Source organism: Pyrus communis, chromosome 9 (assembly GCF_041283825.1).
Source record: "Pyrus communis isolate YQ-2024b chromosome 9, ASM4128382v1, whole genome shotgun sequence".
NCBI lineage: Eukaryota > Viridiplantae > Streptophyta > Magnoliopsida > Rosales > Rosaceae > Pyrus > Pyrus communis.
Window position 1 is genome coordinate 10,003,164 of NC_142573.1, and position 25,534 is coordinate 10,028,697.

General features: G+C 37.2%; 3 protein-coding genes across 6 annotated transcripts; 1 reads left to right on the plus strand and 2 right to left on the minus strand.

Annotated features, from left to right (window-relative positions):
• Positions 1-12,253: 12,253 nt before the first annotated feature.
• LOC137741028 (disease resistance protein RPM1-like) lies at positions 12,254-15,543 on the minus strand. Its single transcript, XM_068480835.2, has one exon. It carries the CDS (start codon positions 15,513-15,515, stop codon positions 12,651-12,653), a length of 2,865 nt encoding a protein of 954 aa, XP_068336936.2. The 5' UTR covers positions 15,516-15,543; the 3' UTR covers positions 12,254-12,650.
• A 2,380-nt stretch (positions 15,544-17,923) lies between these two features.
• LOC148694213 (uncharacterized) lies at positions 17,924-18,522 on the plus strand. Its single transcript, XM_088700074.1, has one exon. The coding sequence runs from the start codon at positions 17,937-17,939 to the stop codon at positions 18,414-18,416; it is 480 nt and encodes a 159-aa protein (XP_088556200.1). The 5' UTR covers positions 17,924-17,936; the 3' UTR covers positions 18,417-18,522.
• A 253-nt stretch (positions 18,523-18,775) lies between these two features.
• On the minus strand, positions 18,776-23,025 carry LOC137739922 (uncharacterized). Of its 4 annotated transcripts, none has more exons than XM_068479672.2 (8): positions 22,617-23,025; positions 21,526-21,854; positions 21,243-21,328; positions 20,873-21,019; positions 20,371-20,473; positions 20,145-20,257; positions 19,778-19,894; positions 18,776-19,320 (listed from the first exon to the last, which is right to left on the minus strand). In XM_068479672.2, exons 2-7 carry the CDS (start codon positions 21,761-21,763, stop codon positions 19,802-19,804), a joined length of 780 nt encoding a protein of 259 aa, XP_068335773.2. In that variant the 5' UTR covers positions 21,764-21,854; positions 22,617-23,025; the 3' UTR covers positions 18,776-19,320; positions 19,778-19,801. The 4 variants fall into 4 exon arrangements, with proteins under 4 accessions (XP_068335773.2, XP_068335770.2, XP_068335772.2 ...); XM_068479669.2 differs by having other exon boundaries at positions 19,768-19,894; XM_068479671.2 differs by having other exon boundaries at positions 19,768-19,894; positions 21,526-21,820; positions 22,617-22,964.
• Positions 23,026-25,534: the final 2,509 nt, after the last annotated feature.

A 25,534-nucleotide genomic window follows, 5' to 3' on the forward strand; every position in this document is an offset into this window, starting at 1 on the left:
CACCGTTTGGTTATGGGCTTGCAACCTTGTAATTTGTGGCTGAGCTGGGTTCACCAAGCCGACGAAAGCTGCTGGCCTGGTGTTGGGGTCGCAGCATAGAGCCGGTGATGTGAAGGTTTTACAAAACCCTTTTTTTTAATTTTTTTTCAGATTAATTCAACATATAATTTAATGCATAAGCAGATATCTGATGCAATTCCTAGAAATATCAATTCACATAATTCAACAATCATGGATATAATGCATACACAATTTATGTAAAATCTAAAATTCGAAAAACGTAAAGTTGGGTCATGCATTATGATGAATGTTCATACTATTAGGACTACAAAAATATCAAGATAAAAACCGTTGTTTTGAAAGAACATGATTACGTGATGATATTGATGAACTAGTTTGATGCAGAAAAACTTCCACGTCAAATTCCTAAACGCAGTGGTATAAGCGTGCTGATAACGTGTTGTGGCCTATACTTAACTGACAGGGAGAAGGGGTCGATGTCATAGAGAAAATATAGAGACAGATGTGTGTTGTAGGATTGTATAGAGGATTTTTTATTCCCCTTACGCAGTTCTGTATTTATAGTAATAAGGGAGGGAAGAAATCCTTCTCCTCCAAGGAATACAAGTCCTAATAGGGAAGAATAACCAGAATCAAATCTAATCGAGGATTTACACAATCACACTTAAATAAGAAGTTTATAACAAATTGATCATTATATGAGATAAATAATTTGTTGAAATGGCCTCTGCTTGATCAGTTTTATTTATGTTAGAACCTTGTTGTCAAGTGGCTACCGAGTGTGATCTCAGAGCCATTAGTTAGAACATATATTATGAATAGTGGTAACACCTAAAGAATCAGAACTTTTGGGTTCTTGATGCAGTAGGAGTCAAGGAAGCCTTGAGGAGATGAGGGATAGTAACTTGGGAATCACTCAACCTGGTGCAACGGAATCGCTTGACGTATTCATCTAAATTGATTTCCTTTTGAGTACATAAGGATCCCTTTAAATAGGGAAGTTACTATAATTGATATGATACACATTTAATACTAAAGATTATAGTTTCTAGACATCTAATTAAAACATGGTTTTGAAAAGATGGAAAGCCCCCAACAACATGTTTAATACATAGACCATATTAATTGGCATGTGCTGCATCATACTCCTCTTCTCAGAAAGAACTCGTCCTCAAGTTCAGATCCTCTTTTTTTTGTCTTTGTTTGATTTAGGTTTTCGACCTGTCAAAAATTTGAACCCTTTGAGCTCTCCTAAGAATTGAGTATCGACAACTTGAATCAATAATATATCTTTGGTAGGAATCATCTGTTGGATTTGGTATAAAATTGGAATTGTTTTCCTAACTAAAGTAGGAATCCTAGTTGCAATGAGTATAGGAAACTTGGACGCAAGTTTCCAGGTGATGTTTGGATTCTAACTTAGTTTAGGATTAGGTTTGTGGCTAGGTTGTCTAGTATAAATATGTGTAAACCTTAACGTTAGGGTATGTGAATTTGAGAGACTTAAGAGGCAAGAGAACTACTATGAAGATTAGGAGTGGGCATAAAAACCGCCAAACCGCAAAACCGCATCGAACCGTAAGAAAAAAAATCGAAAAAAACCGTGTTGACCGGAAAAGTCAACTTTGAGTGAAAAACCGAAGCAAATTGTTCAAACCGGTTCCGGTTTCGAATGACCAAGAACCGGCCGAACCAAACCGAACCGTTTTATTAATAATAAATAAATAAATTATATATACACACACATGTCATGGTATAATAGATTGAAAAATTGGTTTCACTAAATTGCAAAGCAGAGGATCCTATCCCAATTAGGGTTCATTTTCACTCACACACACGGCTTCACCTTCACGAATCACACCGCACACACCTCATTCCTGAATCCTGATTCCCCCATTTCAGATTTCACACAGACATAGTCGACCCCGGCGACCCCCACTCACGACCTCTCATCCTCAACTGCGACGACCCTCATTATCCCTCATCCACGACAGCTCACGACACTTCGTCCTCCGTCCTCCGTCCTTGGTATTTTCTCTATATATATCTAACTGTACATGCTTAAAATACTTGGTGAAATTGCAAAGATCATGTGTGTTTCTGGGTCATATGTGCATACGTTGGTTTATAGTTAATCGAGTTTGCGATTTGCAGCCCAATATAGAGATTTTTTTTCTCTTACATTACATGCCCACATGCGAATGTGTACCTGTCGTATCCTATGAGCTAATGTTTGTTGACGATGTTACATTTGCATTTGGAAGAGAGTGTTGTGATGCCATTCGTGTTACTGCTATTTGAGATGTGGTCCTGTGGATTCTTTGTCTATAGTAATGGTAGTTTCTTTTGCTAGCTTTCTATGTGACTATTTAGGCCAAGATTCTACATTTCTGGTATTCTGGTTGTGAACTGTTGATGCTCTCTGCTTGTAATGTGTAATCTTTTTTTTGTCAAATGAAATGGAATATGATGCTTTTGTAGAGTGGTAATTGCTCCTCGTTAATGCTTATCTCCTTGTATCTTCCCCTCTGTCTCAAACATGTTAGTTATTGTTCCCTTAATTGATGTCTTCTATGTTGAAAATTATTAATATCTTGACAAGCCAGAAAGGAATTTGATGCATTTGACGAACATGAACCAACTAACCAAGTGTAGAAGAAAAACTTAAGGATAATGTTAGACGTACTTCTACTTGAGCTTGCTGACAGATAATTGACTTTGTATGTGCAACTTATCAATGGCATGGGCTCTTATTTACTTTTGAATTGCTTCTTGACATCTTTACTGCTAAATGGAAGGTTTTGTGAAGAACTTTATTCACTGAATTTGTGAACATGCATTGAATTTCAGGGTAACAAATATAGGTATAGTGCACCTGGTGAAGAACTGTAAACACATAGTTGATTTGAACGTAAGTGGCTGTAAGGTACTTGTCACTTGGTCCCATCCTATTTTAGTGCTTTGTGAGTTGCAAACTATACACTTTGAAACATATATGCATAATCTGTATAGTTTCTATTCAAACTTATCTCTGCAAAAGATTGGTTTTTATTGTCCTGAAGTAGGTTGTGGTATGCTTCAGATGTATCCCTTATTTAAGTAAGTACCGTAGGTGACTGACTGATATGTTATATTGGCTACTCAACCTTTAAGTTTTAATAATTATTTATTAAGAATTTCTTTCAATTGTTTATTTTGATGTGGAAATCACAGAACCTTTCAGACAAACAAAAGTTTGCAATTAATTATTAAAGACAAGGTAATAGATTTGAAGGTCTAGCAGTAATAGAGTCTGATTGCATTGCATGAACATTCAAACTGCTTAGACATGTATTTTTTGCTTATACATACATGTATGTTTTTGTTGATGCTTAAGTTTAACAGTAGCATTTTTATTTTTGTCTATTTTAGGGATGACGAACCAATCAACATCACATGGTTTTTGTTCTTCTATTGCATCTATTTCTTCATCATCGCCTTCGTCATTACCGGGTCCAACACCATCACCACCAACTGAAACCCAATCCCAACCACCAACTCCACCACAATCACCAACTCAAGCACAATCACCAACTCAACCAAGTGGTATTCCTCCATTGCCTCCTCTTGGCTACAGTAGGCGTAGGTCAACAGTGTGGGAGCATTTTGTGGAATACGATGACATAGAAAACATTATGAAGCCGGATGGGACCAAAGAAACAATAATTAGAAGGAGAGCTAGGTGTAAGTACTGTTCTACTACCTTTGCAGCTAACCCTTCTGGAAATGGTACTTCAACCATTAGAAAACATATTGAAGGAGGAAGATGTAAGAGTTAACTGGGAAAAAATCTAGATAAAAGGCAAAAGACTTTGTCTTTTGATGATGGTGTTGGTACTCTTATGGCTAGGGGGAATACGAAAGAGGATTGCATAAAGGCGTTGGTACAAATGGTTGTCTTGGATGAGTTGCCGTTTACACATCTTGAAGGGAGAGGGTTTAGGTTTTTCTGTAGTGTTGTTTGCCCTCATTTTTATCCACCATCTCGTAGGACACTTGCGAGACACTTTGTCCTCATGTTTGATGAAATGAATACAAAATTGAAAACAGAGTTAGCCTTACATAGAGTTAGCCTCACAACCGACACCTGGACAAGTCTTCAAAAGGTAAACTACATGGTGATAAAGGCACATTTCATAGATAGTAATTGGAAGTTGCACAAAAGAATACTAAACTTTTGTGTCATAGCTAATCACAAAGGGAACTCCATTGGAAAACTTCTTGAGGTTTGTTTGCTAGAATGGGGTTTGGAGAATGTTCTAACCATCACGGTCGATAACGCTTCTTCAAACAAGGTGGTAGTAGAGTATTTGAAGACAAAGATGTGTCATTGGCAAAATTCACGAATGATACTTAAGGGAAAACACATTCATGTTAGGTGTTGTTCTCATATTGTTAACTTGATAGTTCAAGATGGTTTGAGGACGTTAGATAAATCCATCTTAGCTATTAGGAATGCGTTGGTGTATGTAACGTCTTTTCCACAAAGGGTGGAAGCTTTTAGGAGTTGTGTTAAGAAGGAAAAAATCGAATGCAAGGGTCTTGTTTTTTTAGATGTGCCAACTAGGTGGAATTCCACCTATTTGATGTTAACGAATGCTTTGAAATTTGAAAAAGCTTTTGTGAGAATGGGAGATGATGAGATTGCATACTTGTCATGGTTTGGTGAAGATTTGCCGGAAGAAGAAGAACGGGTGGGTGAACCTTCCAATGGTAAAAAGAGGTATGGGCCACCAAATATGGAAGATTGGAGTAATGCTGCTATTTTTGTCAATTTTTTGAAGGTGTTCTATCAAATGACATTGAAGATGAGTGTTACTTTGCATCCGGCTTGTCATAGTACTTTTTCTGATTTGCTTGCAATTGATGAAGTGATAGTTGATTTGTTCATTGAAGAAGATGTGTTATTGACTCAAACCTACACAAGCTTGATATTGCATGAAATGGCACGAAGCATGAAGGTAAAATTTGATAAGTATTGGGGTGATCTTGTTAAAGTGAATCATTTTCTATTTGTCGGACTTGTGCTTGATCCAAGATATAAACTGGGCTATGTGCCACATATTTTGAAGTGTCGTGGGTGTAGTATTGATGAAGCCATGGCTAAAAAGGATGAGATAAAAAGCCTAATCTTCAAACTATATGATGAATATGTTCCTTCTTCCAACCAACCAAGTGGTTCTAGTGCTAGTAGTTGTTCTAATACTACTAGTACTATAACTACTATTGGTGGGGCTAATCCAACTCAACATGGAAGGGGGAAAAACGAGCTGAAATGGATGAAAGTTGGATAAAAGAAGTTGAAACAAGTAATGCCGTGCTCTCGGACCATGAGTTTGATAGGTACTTGTTAGATCGCAATGAAAAAGTGGAAGTAGGTCAAGATTTTGATATTTTAAATTGGTGGAAATTGAATGGTGTTAAATACCCAGTGTTGGCACTAATTGCAAAGGAAGTTCTTGCAATTCCGGTCTCCACGGTAGCTTCAGAATTTGCCTTTAGCACGGGAGGAAGGATTGTGAACTCATATCGTACTTCATTGACTCCTCTAATGGTAGAGAGGTTAATTTGTACTCAAAATTGGTTGATGTCAGATAACATCTCAATTTTAGACGATGAGACAATCTTGAAAGATATAGAGTTTTATGAAGCACTTGAAACAGGTATGAATATTTATTTTTCATTACTTTGTTTTTGTTTTTTCTCTTGTTTTATTGCATGCTTACTTTCTTATTTGCTAATGAGTTCTTAATTTTTATATGTTCTAGAAAAAAAGAATGGTGGCACATCTAGCATTGCGGATTCATAAACTATTCAATCCTAACTTATCACCTTTTACTAGTGATGGTATGTATGTAACTTTAATTTTTTTAGCACCTTCCTTATCACCTTTTCTCCTTAATCTTTCACTTTTATATGTTCCCTTTTGTTACTATTGATAATTAGTGGAATTTATAATTTACTCTTTCAATCAGTGGCAGTCAAAATGCATACTTTAAACCTGTAGATGGCAGTCAAAATGCATAAGATTCTGTTTAAATTTGTGTGTGGCAGCAAGTTGGAATTTGTCAGCATATTTTGTTTAAATATGTGGCAGCAAGTTGAAATTTGGAGCATAATGGCAGTCAAAATGTGTTTAAATGCTTTAAAATTTGGGATTGAGTAAGTATAACATCTGTGGGTATGACTAGAAAGGAACACTGCAAATGCATAAGATGTGTAGGAAAGGTGGGTTATGACTCTAATTTCTGGATTTATTTGGAGCTTGTAAGAATGTACACCTTTTATATTGAAGTTTCGGCAAGAATGAGATGAGCATGAGATGATTTTTATTTTTCTTGATGCTTCTTCAAACTGGGGAAGCCCATGCTTCCTCTCTGAAATAAGTTGTTTGATTTTGCTTGCTTTCTAAAATAAGTTGTGTGATTCGATTATATGTTGTTTGATTAATTGATTGTGTACAGGAGTTGTTGATTATGTACAGGAGTTGCTGCTTCCTGCTTGCTCTCTGAAGTCTGAAAACCTGCAATTTGCTGCATCATTTTTTTGTTTGTTGACTGATTGACCAATGTATATGTATTTTAGTTGTCTCTTTTTGTTGACTTGGTGCCACTACCAAAGACATTTGCATTAAAAAAGATGTGTTGTATGCAACTTTATGTAATCAGTTTTAGAAGATGTATTTGAATGCATGATGATTTGGTGTTCAAATAATTTATTATTAGGAACCGTAAAATGGCAAGAACCGAATCGGAACCGGTGTAGACCGAACCGTAATGTTCTAGTAATAAATTTAAGTGGAACCGCACCGAACCGAACCGTTAATATATTTCGGTTCCGGTTCCAATTTAGGGGTGGAACCGCACTGAACCGCACCGTGCCCACGCCTAGTGAAGATTAATGTGAGTTCTTTTGTAATCCTTTATTAATTAATAAAGTGTGTTTCCGTTGTTCATATCTTTGTGTGATTGTTTTGGTTTAGTCATCTTGCTTGTATTACAACAAGCGATATCAAGAGCTTGGTTCAGTGATTAAGCCAAAACAATGACAAAACCTGAAGACTCTAGCAAGAGTAGAGATGATAGGGGCACTGAGGTTACCAAAACATCGGTGCAAAGTGCTAGGTTCGAGATCGAGAAGTTTGTCGGGACTAATAACTTCGCTATGTGGCAGTGTGAAGTTAAGGATGTGTTGATACAACAAGGACTACTTGTAGTACTTGAAGATATGCCTATGTCGATGAAAATTGAGGAATGGCAGCGGCTGAATGCGCATGCATGTTCCACAATTCGGTTATGTCTTGGCGAGGCACAAAAGTATGGTGTAATGAATATTTCATCGGCCAAAGAACTATGGGATACACTGGAGTCCAAATATTTGAAAAAGAGTGCAGAAAATAGACTTTATCTTAAAAGTAAGCTTTATCATTTCCAATATAAGGAAGGAACGAAGATGATTGATCATCTCGAAGAGTTTAACAAAATGATTGCTGAATTGTTGAATTTAGAAGAGACGATCAAGGATGAAGACAAAGCGTTGATCTTGATGAATTCTTTGCCTGAATCCTATGAATCATTTGTTACGACATGGATTTATGGTAGAAAAACTATTAAATTTGATGAGATCTCAAGTGCTGTGATGAATCATGAAGTTCGAAATCTTGACAGACAAGAGAGGAACAACTCTGAAGCACTAATGGTGAGAGGAAGATCAAAAGAAAGAAAGTCTGCAAATAGGAAGAAAAGCAAGTCTCGCACAAGAGGTAACTCAAGCAACAGAAAATTCTTAGATAAAGATGAGTGTGTTTTTTGCCATGAGAAGGGACATTGGAAGAGGATTGTCCTAAAATCAAGGCTAAAAACAAGGAAAGGAAATATGAGGATTCAGAGGCAAACATTGTTGAAGCTGATGATGAGGATTTTGTTTGTGCCCTAACAACATCGGAAAGCATAGACTATGTAAATTAATGGGTGCTTGACACCGGATGCACTCATCATATGACTTCCCAACGTCATTGGTTCTCATCTTTCAAAAGTATCACTGGAACTGTGTATATGGGTGACGATAATCCATGTTCAACGCAAGGGATTGGCAGTGTTATGATTAAGCATCATGATGGTGTAGTTCGAGAGTTACAAGGAGTAAGATATGTTCCAGACCTCAAGAAGAATTTAATTTCCTTAGGCACCCTTGAATCCCAAGGTTGCAAATTTTATTCTAAGAATAATATACTTAAGGTAGCTAGAGGGGCGTTAGTGATAATGAAGGCTCCAAGAAGAGGTTTGCTTTACTTGTTGGAGGGCAAAACCATGGAAAAACAGGTGGCTATGGTGGCAGAAGGTGATCAAGATGATACATCTTCTCTATGGCATATGAGGTTGGGGCATGTGGGAAAATAAGCACTGTAAGGGTTGATTAAACAAGGGATTTTAAAGGGAGCCAAAAGTGGAAAAATAGACTTTTGTGAACACTGCATTCTTGGCAAACAAACAAGGGTAAAATTTGGCACTGCAATACATCAAACTGAGGGTATTTTGGAGTATGTACACTCAGATGTCTGGGGACCTGCAAAGAATGAATCTTTAGGAGGGAAGAGATGGTTTGTGTCCTTTATTGATGATTACTCATGGAGATCATGGATTTATACGATGAAGCACAAACATGAGGTGTTGATTATTTTTTTGGAATGGAAAAACATGGTTGAAAAGAAGACTGGCAAGAAGTTGAAAGTCTTAAGAAGTGATAATGGCGGGGAATATACTTCTGATCCCTTCTTCAAGATATGCAAAAAGGAAGGTATTACTCGTCACTTTAGTGTTAGAGAAACTCCCCAACAAAATGGCATTGCAGAGAGGTTGAATCGAACATTGCTGGAAAAGGTGAGATGTATGCTTTCACAAGTAAAATTGCATAAGAGATTTTGGGCAGAAGGATTAAATTATGCATGCCATATTTTGAATTGTCTACCTTCTGCAGCTTTAAATGGTAAGACTTCAATGGAGTTATGGTCAGGAAAAATAGCTCAAGACTATGAAAGACTAAGGGTTTTTGGGTGTGATGCTTACTACCACGTGAAAGAAAACAAACTGGATCCGAGAGCATGGAAAGCTATCTTTTTAGGGTTCAATAGTGGCGTCAAGGGATTCAGGTTGTGGAGCACAGAACTCAAGAAGGTAGTAATGAGTAGAGATGTGACGTTTAATGAATCCCATATGAAACTTAGAGAGGACATGAATGTTGTCCATGAGGTGGAGTTATCAACAGATAATTCTCAAAAATCAAGCATTGAGAATGATGAACAAAATAGGGACGACCAAGAAGAAAGACAAGACGAAGAAGTTGTGGTTGACGATATTCAAGAATAATGCATTGCCAAGAGGAGAGGAAGAAGAGATGTTGTGCTTCCTGCCAGATTCAAAGATTGTGTTGCATGTATGGCATACGCGTTGCCAGTAATCGAAGTTGATATCCCTACAAGTTTTACTGAAGCAGCGAGTAATGGAGAAGCAAAGCATTGGCATGAAGCTATGGATGACGAGATGTTGTCACTCAAGAAGAATAAAACCTAGGAATTGGTGGAGTTGCCTAAAGGAAGGAAGGCCATTAGGTGCAAGTGGGTATATGCAAAGAAAGATGGAATAGATCATGCAAGTCCAGTAAGGTTCAAAGCTAGACTAGTGGCTCAAGGTTATGCTCAGAAGGAAGGAGTAGATTATAACAAAATCTTTTCTCCTGTAGTGAAACACTCATCCATCCGAATTCTACTTGCATTAGTGGCACAATTTGATCTTGAGTTAGTCCAGTTAGATGTAAAAACTACTTTTTTACATGGAAATCTGTCCGAAGAGATTTACATAAGGCAACCTGAAGGTTATGAAGAACAAGGAAAAAAGGGTCTAGTCTGCAAGCTCAACAAGTCACTATATGGTTTAAAGCAATCACCGAGGCAATGGTATTTGAGGTTTGATAAGTTTATGAAGGATCAGGACTACACTAGAAGTCATTACGATCATTGCGTGTATCACAAGAAATTAAGTGAAGGTACATATGTCTACTTATTAATTTATGTGGATGATATGCTTATTGCCTCTAGTGATATAACCGAAATTACAAAGCTCAAAGGTCAGATGCAGAAAGAGTTTGAGATGAAAGATCTTGGTGAAGCAAGGAAGATTTTGGGGATGAAGATCGCTCGAAACAGGAATGAGGGATTGGTGTATTTATCGCAGAAACAGTACTTGGAAAAACTGCTACACAAGTTTGGCATTAGTGAGGAAACCAAATCTGTGAGTACACCTCTTGCTCCTCATTTTAAGTTGAGCACTCAACTATGCCCTAAGCGTGATGAAGAAAAAGCTAGGATGAAAGATGTTCCTTATTCCAGTTTGGTTAGAGGGTTGATGTACGCTATGGTATGTACTCGGCCCGATATTGCTCATGCAGTGGGAATTGTAAGTAGGTTTATGCATAATCCTAGAAAAATGCATTGGGATGCTGCTAAATGGATACTGAGATACCTCATGGAACAAGGAATACAGGAATTTGTTTTGAACATAATGACGGAGAAATTGATAAGTTCTCCATTGGTTATGTGAACTCTGATTTTGCTAGTGATTTAGACAAAAGAAGGTCTACCACAGGGTATGTATTCACTATGGCGAAAGGTCCTATATGTTGGAGATCAATACTACAACCAACCGTTGCTTTATCAACCACAGAAGCTGAATATATGGCGATGGCTGAGGCTATTAAGGAGGCCATTTGGACACTTGGTTTGATAGAAGATTTGGGTGTAAACCAACACAAGTTGGATGTGTATTGTGATAGTCAAAGTGCCATTTACTTGGCAAAGTATCAAGTACATCATGCGAGGACCAAACATATAGATGTGCGATATCATTTTGTTCGAGAGATTATAGCTGAAGGTGAGATTCGTGTTAAGAAGATTGCTACGGCTGATAATCCTGTTGATATGTTAACAAAGGTAGTTGGTGTATCAAAGTTCAAGCATTGCTTGGATTTGGTGCATGTTAGACAAGTTTGAAACTTGACAATGGTGGAGCGATGGAAGCAAATGAAGTCTTTGATGGAATTTCTTACCAAGGTGGAGATTTTTGGATTTGGTATAAAATTGGAATTGTATTCCTAACTAAAGTAGGAATCCTAGTTGCAATGAGTATAGGAAACTTGGACGCAAGTTTCCAGGTGATGTTTGGATTCTAACTTAGTTTAGGATTAGGTTTGTGGCTAGGTTGTCTAGTATAAATATGCGTAAACCTTAACGTTAGGGTGTGTGAATTTGAGAGACTTGAGAGGCAAGAGAACTACTGTGAAGATTAATGTGAGTTATTTTGTAATCCTTTATTAATTAATAAAGTGAGTTTCCGTTGTTCATATCTTTGTGTGATTGTTTTGGTTTAGTCATCTTGCTTGTGTTACAACATCATCAAGCACCCACCATCTGTTGACCCAAAGGCAAACTTTTCCATGCCAACATGGGATACAGCTCTGATCTTTATTCCTGCATCATTGTCATCCAGATTTTCTTTCCCATTTGCTTTTGTAAGTCATGCCTCGACTTTTGGATTTTGCTTTTCAATTTCTGAAGAAGCATTGGTGTTACTCGGCTCCACAAAAACCTTTGTTGGCAGAGCCATCTTTTCCTTGGTCTTGCTTTCCTCCTCGCTACCATCCTCATCAACTTCATCTTTTACTTTCATATGTACCCGTTACGCGTTGTTCAGTGTTCACATGATGAGATGATACGGGAGAGTATTTGTGTGTTCTATAAAACTATGGCAAGGTAGGTATGTTACGCTCCAAATTACTTGATTTAAGTTCAATCCTTTCTTCTTCCTTTTTCCCAAGAACAACTGTGCTATCGTCAATGAGAAAATTTTGCATATATTTCCTAGTTCCTCTTCCAAGGGAAATTTAAGATTTTGTGGCTTCACATTATCAAAACTGTAGAGTTATGTTCTCATCTTCTAAATTTGAAATTTCGAATTTTCCCATATTTTGTAGCTCAAGTGATGTTGGATGAGATATTCTTGTATGCATACACTATTTTATGACACAAAACCTGGGGAGACCTAGGTTAGATAGATTTCGCTTATGTTTTTGTAATCCACAAAGATGTAAAAGCATTGCATACAGCGTCTTTTTCACAATAATTGGTAACGTGACTAGTATGTGAGACATTGGATATATGTGAGAAAGGCTTTATACTTGTTCATGGTGTAGAAATAACTTTTCCAGCCTCTCATAACATAGTAGAAGTTGTCATTGACATCTTCTAAACCAACTGAAACCATTTGTGTCTTTTGGTTCTAAAGGTCCTCTGTTTCTCGTACTTTGAAACCTAACTCTTGTTCTCTCTTGGAATCCCTTTCGAAATTCCAAATTCTAGTTACTTGTTCTACATCTTGAGTAATCCAAGACATAAACATATATAATATATACATGAATATCAAACTGAACAGGATTATTTACAAGAGTCTTTGCAACTATCTACAAGAGTATTTACAATAATTTGCAATGTATGCAGCATCTCCTGAATAATATCAAACTGATCAACTGAAGTGAAAACATTACTTCCAACGGCTTTCAAGTTCGTGGCTCTTGATGAGAGAAGTGATTTGAGGAAAGTTTTCTCCTTCATTAAAACCCTCCAAAGTGTAGACCTCCCACCCAGACTCCCTTAAGTAGGTTAAATAAACTTCTGGGATATGCGCAACCTTCCAATAATCATTGCCTTGTTCATGTGGACTCAGTGTCTTGATTAACTTTTCCGGCATATCAAAGAATTCAAGCACCTTCAGCTTGTTCAGGTGTTCAATCCCAGATGGCACCTTCTCTAACGATTTACAGCGCTGGATACTTAGCTTTTCAATGAACGGCATTGCTCCCTCCTGCACCTCTATACATCTAAGCTCATTAAATTTATCAATGCCTAAATGTTTGAGCTTCTTATATCCACCAGCTCCAAAACACAATATGTCTCCTTCAAACACCTGAGATAATTCGAGATGTACTAGGTTGGGCAAATGCTGAATGAATACAAGCGGATTGTCCTTTAACCTACTCCATTTCAGATATAACCTGACAAGGCTGTGCAGCGAAGGTATCCAGTGAGGCAATGTCTCCAATCGTCCTCGCAAGTATAGGCGCTGAAGCAGTAGAGGAGGAGAAGAAATGTGCTGCAGATCAATGATCTCATCCTCTTCTACCGAAGTTATGGACAACGCGCAAAGTTTGGTCAGCTTTTCAATGGATAAACAGAGAGTTTTTCCATCTTGTTTCCTCAAATGTACAATTCCTAACCGTCTTAGCTGAATTAGTTTCCCTAGCTCCCTCAATATGGCACCTCCATCTTGGTTTGCCTCGATGAAACAAAGCTTTTGAAGGCAAGTTAAAGCCCCTATTTTTGCAAGCACCTTAAAGCCATATTTGGAGTGGCCATATTTTGAGTGAAAATCTCCGTAAGGTACAAATTCATAACCATATACTAAAAGATGACGCAGATGTTGAAGCTTTAGAATTTCAACTGGGAGCTCAGTGACCAGAGAATGCTTCAGATCCAAAGTCTCCAAGTTCTGAAGCTTCCCTATAAATTTTGGAATGATTTTCACCCTGGTACCTTTCAAGCTTAGATACTTCAAGAAGAAAAGGTTGACAGCTTCAACTGGAAAAACATTGAGAGGTGCGCTTTGCAAATCCAACACACTAAGAAGCCTAAAACCTCCAGGAAAAATTGTGTGCAGTAGTGGCTTCTCAGTAACTCCGAACATAAACAGAGAACGTAGTTGAGAAGTGGACCTGTTTTTCTGTATGTATTGCAAAGAGGTATGCATTGACAGGCGTCGGACTTTATCAGGCCATGGTATGTTTTGCTCTTTAGCTATTGTGGCAAAGTTCTGATCTCTTATCTTGGAGGTGATAATCTCACGGAGAAGATCATGGACACGGAAGCTTTTAACCCTTCCATCGGTTGTTGTCTCTGCTACTTGAATCATGCTTCTATTCAACAGTTCATTCAGGTAGTCCTCTGCAACATCTTCTAGCGTTTTGCCTTGTTTTGCTTCGATAAAACCCTCTGCCATCCATAACCGAACAAGTCTCATATGCTCGATTAGATGATCCTCGGGAAAGATGCTCAGGTACAAGAAGCAAGACTTGAGATAGTAAGGTAAGTCATTAAAGCTGAGTGAAAGTACTTTTTTCAAGTCCTTGAGTTTGTCATTGCCCTCCATTTCAGCACCAAGGCTATGGCCAACCATATCCCACTCGTCAATCCTGCGCTTGTCTTTGGTAGCCAAAACACCGCTGACTGCCACAATGGCAAGGGGCAGCCCCTCACACTTTCTTAAGATGGATTTACCGATTTCCTCTAAATAAGGAGGGCATGAATTCCCTTGGAATGTCTTCTTGCATAAAAGCTCCCATGACTCCAACTGCGGCAAGGGCTCCAAATTAAAGACTTTACCTCCAGATTCTTTGCTGGTTGTCGAGGCTACATCAGATTTTCGAGTAGTTAGTATGACTCGACTGCCACAAGTATTGTTAGGCAAGGCATACTTCAGAGAGGCCCATCCGTACATGTCCCACACATCGTCGAGAACAATTAGGTACCTCCTTTTCTGCAGGAAGGCCTTGATTATTGTTTTCAATTGATTGTTGTTCATATTGTTTGTTCCTTGCGGAACTGGCCTTCGGATGGCTTTGTGGAGTTGTTGAATCATGTCTTCGAGGAGTTCCCCGAGTTTGAAAGACTGAGTAACCGTGATCCAAGCGCTTACTTTGAAATGCTTCTTCACATCTGCTGCATCATAGACTTGCTTCGCCAAGGTTGTCTTCCCCAGTCCTCCCATTCCGGCCACAGAAATTACTTCTCGTCCGGAACCACCGATGACAAGCCACCCTACCATCTGCTTTATAGGCTCGTCAATGCCAACTATATCAGTTTTCTCTAATAGTAGAGCATCACCACGAGGGTCCTCCCACATTTGACGTGCAGTTGAAGAGCCTGAACCTTGTTCAGCCATATTAAACTTGCGACGTAGTCTCCTATGAACCTCCGAGATTTTTCTGATTCTCGAGTTGATGCCTTGTAACTCAGCAGCAATTCGGTATTGAGATTTCATGTTCTTAATACAACACGAAAACTTATGGATGGAACTGTATAACCCCTTCCCATGAACATGTGCCTGGAGAAGTGTAAATTCGTCGAGAACATCTTCGCTATCATGAGCAATGTCTCTTACTTGCTTCACCCATACTTTGACTTCCTCATCACTCTCTTCAAAAGCATCAGCAACCCTCAGAAACGCAGTCATGCGCTCCAGTTCCCCTCTCAGATACACGATTTCTTTCCTAACCCCTCCCAAAAGTTGCAGATCATTTTCGAAAAATGGTGCAACCTTGTCGAGCAGAAACTTTACTGCACTCTCTGCCATTAACTCTCTCTTTACTGTTTCAATTACCCTTTTTTCCTCCCCTGATTCTCTATCCCAAATTGTATGGAGTTATATAAGCGAGGGGCAACATATACATATTCAAAAAAATTGCAGATGCCTTTTAGTGCAAGTAACAGCGACTGGATTTTGAATTGTTTGTGACAAAGCATTCGGATTTTAGTAATTTTTCTTTGTAGTAATTTATTTGTCCATGAAATTTCCTAGAAAATGACTCAAATTTAAAAAATTCAATTATTGCCTTGTGAGAAATGCTAAGGAAACTCTAGTGGAACTCTCCATGGAGTTCTTGACTTGTTATCCACAAGAACCAAGATCATTTTTCCGACAAAATGGTTAGGAAGTTGCTATTCACACCTATTTTTACCTCTCACACACCCTTTTTAATTTTTTGCCACTGATCTTCTTCAATTCATCCAATTTGACGGTCGAAAATTGAGAGACGTGTGTGACAAGTAAAAATGGGTATGTGGCTAGCACTATCCAATACTTAGCAAGTTGCGTGCAATTGCATTGCAAGAAAACGATAGCATGACTACATTTTTTCCGACACCAGATAAAACTGAACTGAACATTCTAAGCAAAGAAAAGTAAGGGGTGTGATATTCACACACCCCATTTTACTTCTCACACATCTTTTTAATTTTCGGTCGTCGGATCGGATGAATTGAAGAAGATCAATAGACATAAATTATCAAAAGGTGTGCGAGAAGTAAAATGGGATGTGTAGATAGCACACCCCAAAAATAATATATTTGGTCGATCTAATTTACATAGATGAAAATATATGTGTGAAGGTGACTCACACAATAAACGAAGGAGCGAAACGAGCTAATGGAGTGAATATCCATTCGAACAAGTAATTAGCTGCTGCTGTGGTTGCTTCTGCAGGCAGCCAAGCTCAGTAACTACCGGATAATTTCATTTGATTGTGAATATACTTTGAGATTCGAAAGTCAAACCAAAAGCTGCTTTCCCAGAAAGCCTCAGAAAGCAAAAGCTGCCTTCATTTGAAATTGCTTAGTAAAAGTGTTAAGTAACTTCTAACTCTTTTAAGTCTATGACAAATTTAAAATATTCTCAAGCTTTGGTAACAGAATTGAACACAGCGACTGGATTTTAAATTGTTTGTGACAAAGCAATCAGATTGTAGTAATTTATTTGTCCATGAAATTCCCTAGAAAATGACTCAAATTTCAAAAATCCAATTATTGACTAGCGAGAAATGCCAAGGAAACTCTCAGAGTGAGACTTTCCATGGAGTTTTTGTCACCTCACAGTTTAACGTCAATTTTTGTGCCAACATTATAAAACATTGTGCCTAAACATGAGGCGACAAAGAATACATAGAGAGTCCCACTTTTGATAGAATCTTCTTAGCATTCCTCTCGACTTGTTATCCACACGAACCAACATCATTTTTCCGACAAAATGGTTAGGAAGTTACTATTCACACCCATTTTTACCTCCCACACACCCTTGTTAATTTTTTTTCCCACTATCTTCTTCAATTCATCCAATCCGACAGTTGAAATTTGAAAGAGGTGTGTGAGAAGTAAAAATTAGTGTGTGGCTAGCACTATCCAATACTTAACAAGTTGCGTGCAATTGCATTGCAAGTAAGCGATAGCATAACTAAAGTTTTTCCCGCACTAGATAAAACTGAACCGAACCTTCGAAACAAAGAAAAATAATATGTTTGGTCGATCTAATTTACATAGATGAAAATATACGTGTGAAAGTGACTCACATAATAAACAAGGGAGCGAAACGAGCTAGTGGAGTGAATATCCATCCGAACAAGTAATTAGCTGCTGCTGTGGTTGCTTCTGCAAGCAGCCAATCTCAGCAACTACCGGATAATTTCATTTGATTGTGAATATACTTTGAGATTCGAAAGTCAAAGCAAAAGCTGCTTTCCCAGAAAGCCTCAGAAAGCAAAAGCTGCCTTCATTTGAAATTGCTTAGTAAAAGTGTTAAGTAACTTTCTAACTCTTTTAAGTCTATGACAAAATTTAAAATATTCTCAAGTTTTGGTAGATTTTTATACAATACATATTGACCGTGTAACTTTTACTCTACCGGCAGTACGTAATTTTCAACCGCCAGCGCCAAGTTACCAAATTTAAAAGGAAAAACGAAGAACACATTTACGATCTCAATGAAGAAACTTAGTTGCTGCTACAATTAAAAGTTATAACGTTTAACTGCTCTAGTAATGCTCTTAAAAATGAAAAACTGTTGTTAGACTAAATAAAAAATTTAATTCCATTGTAACTTACTCACCTGAGGACTGTATAAATCCTTGGATCTCTTCTTCAACATCGACACAGCTAATCTAGTTAACCTTTTTTCTGATACTGATATAGCACATACGTGAGTGCCAAGTTTTTTCCGACAACGATGTCTAGAGAAGTTCAGGCAATGTTTTCGCTACTGCTAATTATGGCAACATGCGCTGCAACCGGATTTGCGCATGTGCCACCCCCATCGCTACTCCCGAACTTTCCCAATATCCCAGGCCTACTGCCACCTGGGATCCCAAGCTTATTGCCGCCAGGGATCCCAGGCCTGCTGCCACCTGGAATCCCAGGCCTGTTGCCGCCAGGGATCCCAGGCCTACGACCGCCAGTGGACCCGGCTGAGATAGCAAAGTGTTGGTCTTCACTTCGGGGTATTCCAGGGTGTGCACAGGAAATTATTACCACAATCTTTACCGGTAAATTTGCGCTAGGCCCTGGTTGTTGCAAGGCCATCGTCGAAGTTGATGAGAAATGCTTGCCGAAATTGTTCCCGTTGTTTCCTTCTGTTTCCGCATTGCTTAAGAACAACTGTGTTCGACACAATGTTGCTCCTCCTAATGCAATTGGTTCAAAGCACTAGTAGGCAGTTGATCTTGTTTTCAGTTATTCACAGACATGCAGGGTTTAGGGTTTTTCTTTTTACCTTGGGTGCCATTTTTCTTAGCTTTTGGAGACTTAGATCTCACTAAAATAAGAGAATAACAGCTTATAGTCTCATTGAAACAACTCTCTCCCTCTCTATGATAAATTGTTAGATCTTCTTTTGATCTATTGATCCGACGATCCATGAGTCCGGATCCTAATGCATAAAGATACAAATCGTTCAACGGGAGCAAGAATTTACAAGAACATTTAGAACATTTTCGTTCACATTTCAAATTCCAGCTGATGATTTAACGAATCATGAATCACGATTTGTATCATAGGAAAGCTGGAAAGTGCAAAGAGAAGAATTTTATGTAACACTAGAAATTGAATTACAACACTGTCCATCCAGGATGAACAAGAGGAAGCGAAAATAAGAGACGCACAATGAATGCAGAAAAAAGTATAAACATCAGTTTTCTGCTTGAAAATCGTAAGATTTATTTGTAAATACAAGCTGATGACTAAGAATAATTCACAAGTAAATGAAGATACATGTATATTAATTTTTGGAAAAAACCACTTGTGTAATTGCTGTTCCGTTTGACAGCAAAGACAATGCTCGTTGATCAGTTCATGTACCTGGTGAGGAGAAAATGTTTTTCAGGTCCATTGCTGAGTTAGAAATCCAAATTCCGCATCTGAAAGACACAGCCAGAGCAAAGCAGGACCGTGAAGAAAGCTTGTGGGATACTGTGGGGCTTGGATTTAAGGAAGCGTAAAATGGTGCAGGCAAAACTTGCAGGAGTCGAGAAGGTGGTAATCGGCTAATTAAGAATCTGACAGGAAAATGTGGTTTCACACTCTTCCACTTGGAAAATTACAAGCCATAAGGAAACCTGAAGAGAATAAAAGTGAAAATGAGAGACTAAAAAAACACAAAAACTTGTCAAGATATATTCAGAAAATGCATCCATCAAATACTTGATGTCCCAGATTCTATGTAACAAGAACATGCGAGGGAACAACGAACCTACAAACTCAGAGCTATCAAGACCGAAATGATAAGTATAATAGTGCATAGATAGAGAAACCTGGATTTGTTAGTTTTGCATTATTTTGCGTCATTTTTAAATACTGGTTAATACAAACAAATATGCATGTGCATATAAGCGCAAAGGATCAACCCACGCAAACGGGTAAAAAAACAAAACAATCAGAATCCAAGTGGCAGGTTTCATCGAGACATGGAAAGCAGGAGAAACAAATTTTTAAAAGTTAAAAAAAATAAAAAATAAAAATAAAAACAATATGAAAAGGCAGTTGCAGAATGTAAAATTGCTTACAAGACGAGACCATTTAGAGAATGAAGACTTCCAACTAATAAAGGCCCAACATTCTTAGCTCTGTCACATGGCTCGGGTCTAGCTCAGGGGCGTTCTTATTATCTTCTCGGTCTTCTACAACATATTCCTGGCATCACAAATTGGACAAAGGTACCAGTTGACTTTCAGTTGGAATAATTACTGTAATTCTCTGTCCACATATTATGTCTATGAAACAACACGCTGTGTGTAGAGCATAATCCACGATATAACTTGGTTAGATACAACTGAACCTAAGAACTCATAACTTGGAATATAAATTTTAGTCCTCGCTACCAGTAAGATTCAGTATGTATAGTTTGAGTTCCATAGTAAGTTCAAAGTATCAAGAACTAGACCTTTGTTAATTCTTGTTTGGCAAGTACATGGTAATGCCGTTCATTGATTCTCTGTCCACATATTATGGCTATGAAGAAGCCATAAAGCAAACCCACCAAAACAATAGCTAAAACTGCAACAAAATAATACATGCAATTAGATTGCAGTTAGTGTAATCAGCATGTCTTACACGAAGAACATAGATATAATATAGGGAGTTCAGAGGGCAGTGAGAAGTTAGCATACCAGCCATAGTATAAAACCCAAACGGGTGCTCCTCATAACCAAACATCTCCCTTAGTTCGTCTCCATAAAATTTGTATACCAGCACTCCCAAGAATGCCACAATCTGATGAAAAAGAAAATATTCACAAAATTTCAGGAATGACAAACTGACAGGGAAGTCTTACCTCTTCTTCTTCCATAAGAGTTTGTCACTTGTTTGAAGTAACTGAACAACTAACAGTAATGTTTAGAGTTACCAATAGTACGAACACTTAAATTTCAAATACGATTAGGATCAGTTCTAACAGTACCCTTCTGTACGAAACATAACAGAACCTTGCAAACGTGTGCTACAGCTGACTATTGCTAACCAATCAAACAGTACTTTCTGTTTCTAGTTAATTCTTCTGTGGCCCGTGCAAAGTTGAATAAAATTTAAGGGAAAATGCCTAAGTTCTTTTATTTGGGGAGAAATACCTATTTGGTAAAATAAAATGAATCCCATTAGTTTTTGTAAACCTACCAGTTGCACGATGATGAAAATGAATGCATGATCTCTAGCAACAAGGAACTGAAATTTCAATCTCAACCACCAGCGATCGGGAGGGACATTCGCTCGTAATATGAACACTGCCCTGCATTCTGTACAATGAGCAAAAGCAAAGCCCTCCTGAAGAAATAAATATATGAATAATTAATACCAAGCCTCTACAAAAGGAACATAGTCTTTAAAGAAATAAATAAAAAATGCTTTATTTCACTACTTGTGCCAAATTAGACAAACATCACAAGAATTTCAACACAATTATGTGCATTTGCATTATTCTAAAATGAATATATAAAAAAGCATCTGCAGATCACGAGGAAAGAGCAGGGATGAAGAAAATGTTCACCTTTGTTGACCTCCAGTTATCAAGGCATGATCTATGGACATACTTCTGAGTACCTCTGCAATGGCATGGAGCAATTAAGTCTTCCCCTGAGAGACAAATAAACAATGCTAAGATATTTGAATTTCCTAGCCACCAAATAATGATCGAAAAGGTACATAACTATGATTACTTTCACCAGCAAGTTACTCGTGTATCCTCTACATCATTTGAACCTTTTCATGAAAAACTAATGGTGACAGTAAACTGAAGATACACAAAGAAATGCCAGGAACTATAGAAGAACCTTCTTCAGCATCAAGGCAAATACGGCACTGTGGTTGCTCTGCGCTCACCAACTTAGAATTTTCATTGACATCAAGAATTTGTGACTCTTCATCAGTAGCAGGAAAATCACCTAGCACATCTGTAATTTCACATGAGGATGAAGATTCTGTGGGTCTCTGTGAAATGTCAGACTGACTTAAGATGGGTTCACATTCTGTAATATCTTCCTTATGACTATCATTTGATACTAATTGCATTGCGAAGAATGTCGAGTCAGGAGTCCAAAGAAAAAGTCATTGCCAGTGCTATAGCTCCTACAGATCATTTCAAACGGAACTAAGAAAGAACCTATTAGAACAAATAGACGAAAAGTACACTGGTTAGGAACCTGCATTACATGTCAAGTTGTTGTTACTAGTGCTATGGAAATTAAAATCTTGTTCCAGTACTAAAAATAATAATTTGACATGCCAAACTGCTCTAAGAACTTTCCATAAAACATCCATATGCACAAGTATGAAATATATAGTGCTTAAAGTACCAAGATCTATGCAACAAGATCGGCAGAAATTTCGAGGATTCAAAAAAGCAAAATGCTAATCATGGATATACCATATACCAATTAAGATTCAAGAAACAATAGGAGCATAACAAACGATTATTACTGATTTCGTTGATAGGTACTACAATTCCAAGCTCTTGCAACCAGCCTAACATATAATATGGCCTAATTACTTGACTTATGAAAAAAAAAAAAAAAAAGCCCTTGAATTTTCTTAAATGAATAACCCATCAAGATAATTATATATACTTAGCATAAAATTCCAACTTAATTACTCTGTATAGCATCAACTTCAGCTCCAGCTTTCAATTTCCCTATATATAACTTGGCGTCCATACAAAAGAAGGTTTATTTCTTCCCAGAAAATTCAATAAACAAATAAAAATCAAGCATGCAATTAATAAATTTAATACATGATATATAATCATAACCCTGAAAATGTGATTAAAGAATACAAATTTCTCATCAAAAGGAACGCGGTTCAATCAACAAATTAACAAATTTCGAGCAAAGATTGAATTTTTATGAGATCAAATAAGGGGGCTGACCTGAAATTTAGCAGTACGGGAGATCGCCATCGGACTGAAACAATGCAGGCATCGATTAGATGGGGAATTTGAGAATCGAATTCTAGGGTTCTTATGAATTGAAGTGAAACGGTGGACTTTGAAGGGTGCAAGGATGATTAAAAAAATTTGGGAAATTTTTTTTTTTAATTTAATTTTAAAATTGTTTTCGTTGAAAAGTAAGCAGGCAGGGTGCGTGGTGGGTGTAATTAGAAATTGAGCAATCATGGAAATGATGAACAATCATAATAAATAAATATTTAAGACATTGGAAAAAACAAGATCATAAGCAAACAAAAAATGATTTTAGATGCATAAAATAATCAAGCCAAGAAATGAAATTGCGTTTTGGTCAAACTCTTATCATAAATTAAACTAGAAGAGAGCACACACTTCTTATTCTTACGTGAACAATTTCTCTTAATAAGTGCATATTTTTTTAATATTACATAATTACTGTTTTGGCCTTCTTATGTAAATATTGTATATCAAAAGTGAGGGTAAAATTAGAAAAATAAGTATATGATTGTCATTTTGTCAAAAGGTATAAAATTACTATTTTGCCCTCATTTTGTCAATAGTGTGCATCAAAAGTGAAGGCAAAATAGAAAAAGAAATTGACAATGAAAGTTCTCTTAATAGTATAGATGTATAGATAATTTTAATGTAAATTATCTAACGTAGATCATCCTTCATATGTAGACCGACCATTTCTAATATAGATCATTAATTCTATGTTCTTTTTTTCATGAAGTCACGTTTCGAGTTCAAAATCTTCCCACTTCATATATGGTCCGGCCTTTTGTAACATACTTTTCCCCTTTTCTTTCTTTTTCTGATATGATTTTGCAGCATAGAGTAATCAGTATAAGGTTGAAGTTGACGATCGGTGAAAGGACATATGCCTGGAAAACCAAACAACACGATGCCGGCCAGCCAAACCATATGAATCTACACAAACTATTAGCTCCAAACTAGCCATCTATTGCATTTTGTTAATTCTAAGATCCACAGTCTAGCTCATCTAACATGGATGACGAAGACGATAGATATTTATAACGCCATAGTTTCATTGTAGTATTGTGGGTTGATTGTAAATATTATATCGTTTGTCAAAAAAAAAACATTATGAAGTTTTGTTTAAAAGGTCCTTAGAAAGCATATAAGGCCATCTCCAACCGAGGGTTGGCCAGATGGCTTGTTTTAGTCATCTGGCTCTATAAGAAATTAATATTTTAATGAATAGTATAGGGTCATATTTGATTCCGTCTCCAACCGATGGCCAAAGGACCATAGAGCTTGTTTTAGCCCTGTCACAAAAAACCGTCTCCAACCGATGACCATAGGGCCAAACATAATTTATTATTTAAAAACTACAACTTAAATTCAAATCCAATGGTTAAGTGACGTTAGCTAGCCGTTGGATTTGAATTTTTCTTTTGCTATAAACAGGGTGGATATTGGACTATAATTCACACAACTTTGAATTCAATCTATTTCAATTCAATCTCTTTCAATTCAATCTTTTTCAATTCAAGTTTGCAATGAATTCCAACTTTGGATTCTCTTCAGATTCCAACTAGGGGTCCTCATCCAATTCCAAATTGGAAGCAAAATGGGTGCAAATGTTTTTAAATGTTGTTAAATGTTTTTCTTTATGTTGTATAATTTGTATGTTGGTTAATGTTATTTAATGTTGTTTCATATTGTTTAATGTTGTTTCATGTTACTTAATTTAATTTAATGTTGTATAATGGCCTAGGAAGTTATACAAAAAAAAATATAATTTTAAAAAAATATATATGAAACAAATTTTGTGAAATAGACGTTATAGGAAAAAAAAAATAGAATTTAAAATAAAATGAAACAAATTTTGTGAAATATAAGTTATAAGAAAAATTTTGTAAATAAAAAATAATAATAAAACTGTAAAAATAAATAAATAAATCAAATGCAACAGCTAGCTAACGTCAGCTAGCCGTTGCATTTGAATTTTAGCTTAAGGATTCCTATCGGTTATAACCGACAGGAATAATGATTTTTTTGGCCAGCCCCTGGGTTGGCTGGCTAGCTGTATACAGTCAGCCTCCAGCCCTTCAGCCCTTTCATATTCCTTGGGACCCTCTAAGATTCCACGAGCCCTCTAACCTAGCCCTCGGTTGTAGAGAGTTTTCGGGCTATTTTCAGCCCTCTGGACCTTTCGGTTGGAGGCCATCTCTAACCGATGGCTGGCCAGAAGACTCGTTTTAACCCTTTGGCCCTCCAAGATTCTTCAAGATATTAATATTTTAATGAACAGTACAGGGCCATATTTGCTTCCGTCTCCAACCGAAGGCCAAATGGCCAGAGGGCTCGTTTTAGCCCTATCATAAAAAACCGTCTCCAACCGAGGGTCATAGGGCCAAACATAATTTATTATTTAAAAATTACAACTTAAATGTCGTTAAATGTTTTTTAACAAATATGAAAAACTAGAAATGTTTTTAATAATTTGTTAAATGTTGTTAAAAACTACAAATTTTGTAAAATAAAAGTTATAGGAAAATAATAGAATTTAAAAAAAAATGAAAAATAGAAGTTATAGGAAAATTTTCGTAAATAAAAAATAATAATAAAACTGTAAAAAAAATAATAACCGACAGTAATGCATTTATACTAAATAATATGCATGTATTCTTATCGGTTTTAACCGACATGATTGATTTGAATTCTGGCCAGCCCCGGGCTGACTGGCAGCCAGCCCTCCAGCCCTCTTCGATTTCATGGAGCCCTCTCAGATTCCACGGCCGTCTGGCCTAGCCCTCGGTTGGAGACGATTTTTGGGCTATTTTCGACCCGTCTGGCCCTCTGGACCCTTCGGTTAGAAATGGCCTAAGGGTTTAGCAAAGTTGGCTAACCAT

Excerpts from the sequence above, each read along its gene's own strand:
- LOC148694213 (XM_088700074.1), top strand. The coding sequence starts at position 17,937 with ATGTCTAGAGAAGTTCAGGCAATGTTTTCGCTACTGCTAATTATGGCA.
- LOC137741028 (XM_068480835.2), bottom strand. The coding sequence starts at position 15,515 with ATGGCAGAGAGTGCAGTAAAGTTTCTGCTCGACAAGGTTGCACCATTT.
- LOC137739922 (XM_068479672.2), bottom strand. The coding sequence starts at position 21,763 with ATGCAATTAGTATCAAATGATAGTCATAAGGAAGATATTACAGAATGT. Across the intron at positions 21,329-21,525 it reads TTGCCTTGATGCTGAAGAAG|GGGAAGACTTAATTGCTCCA; the intron begins GTTCTTCTATAG and ends TTTGTCTCTCAG. Across the intron at positions 20,258-20,370 it reads TGGGTTTTATACTATGGCTG|TTTTAGCTATTGTTTTGGTG; the intron begins GTATGCTAACTT and ends ATTTTGTTGCAG.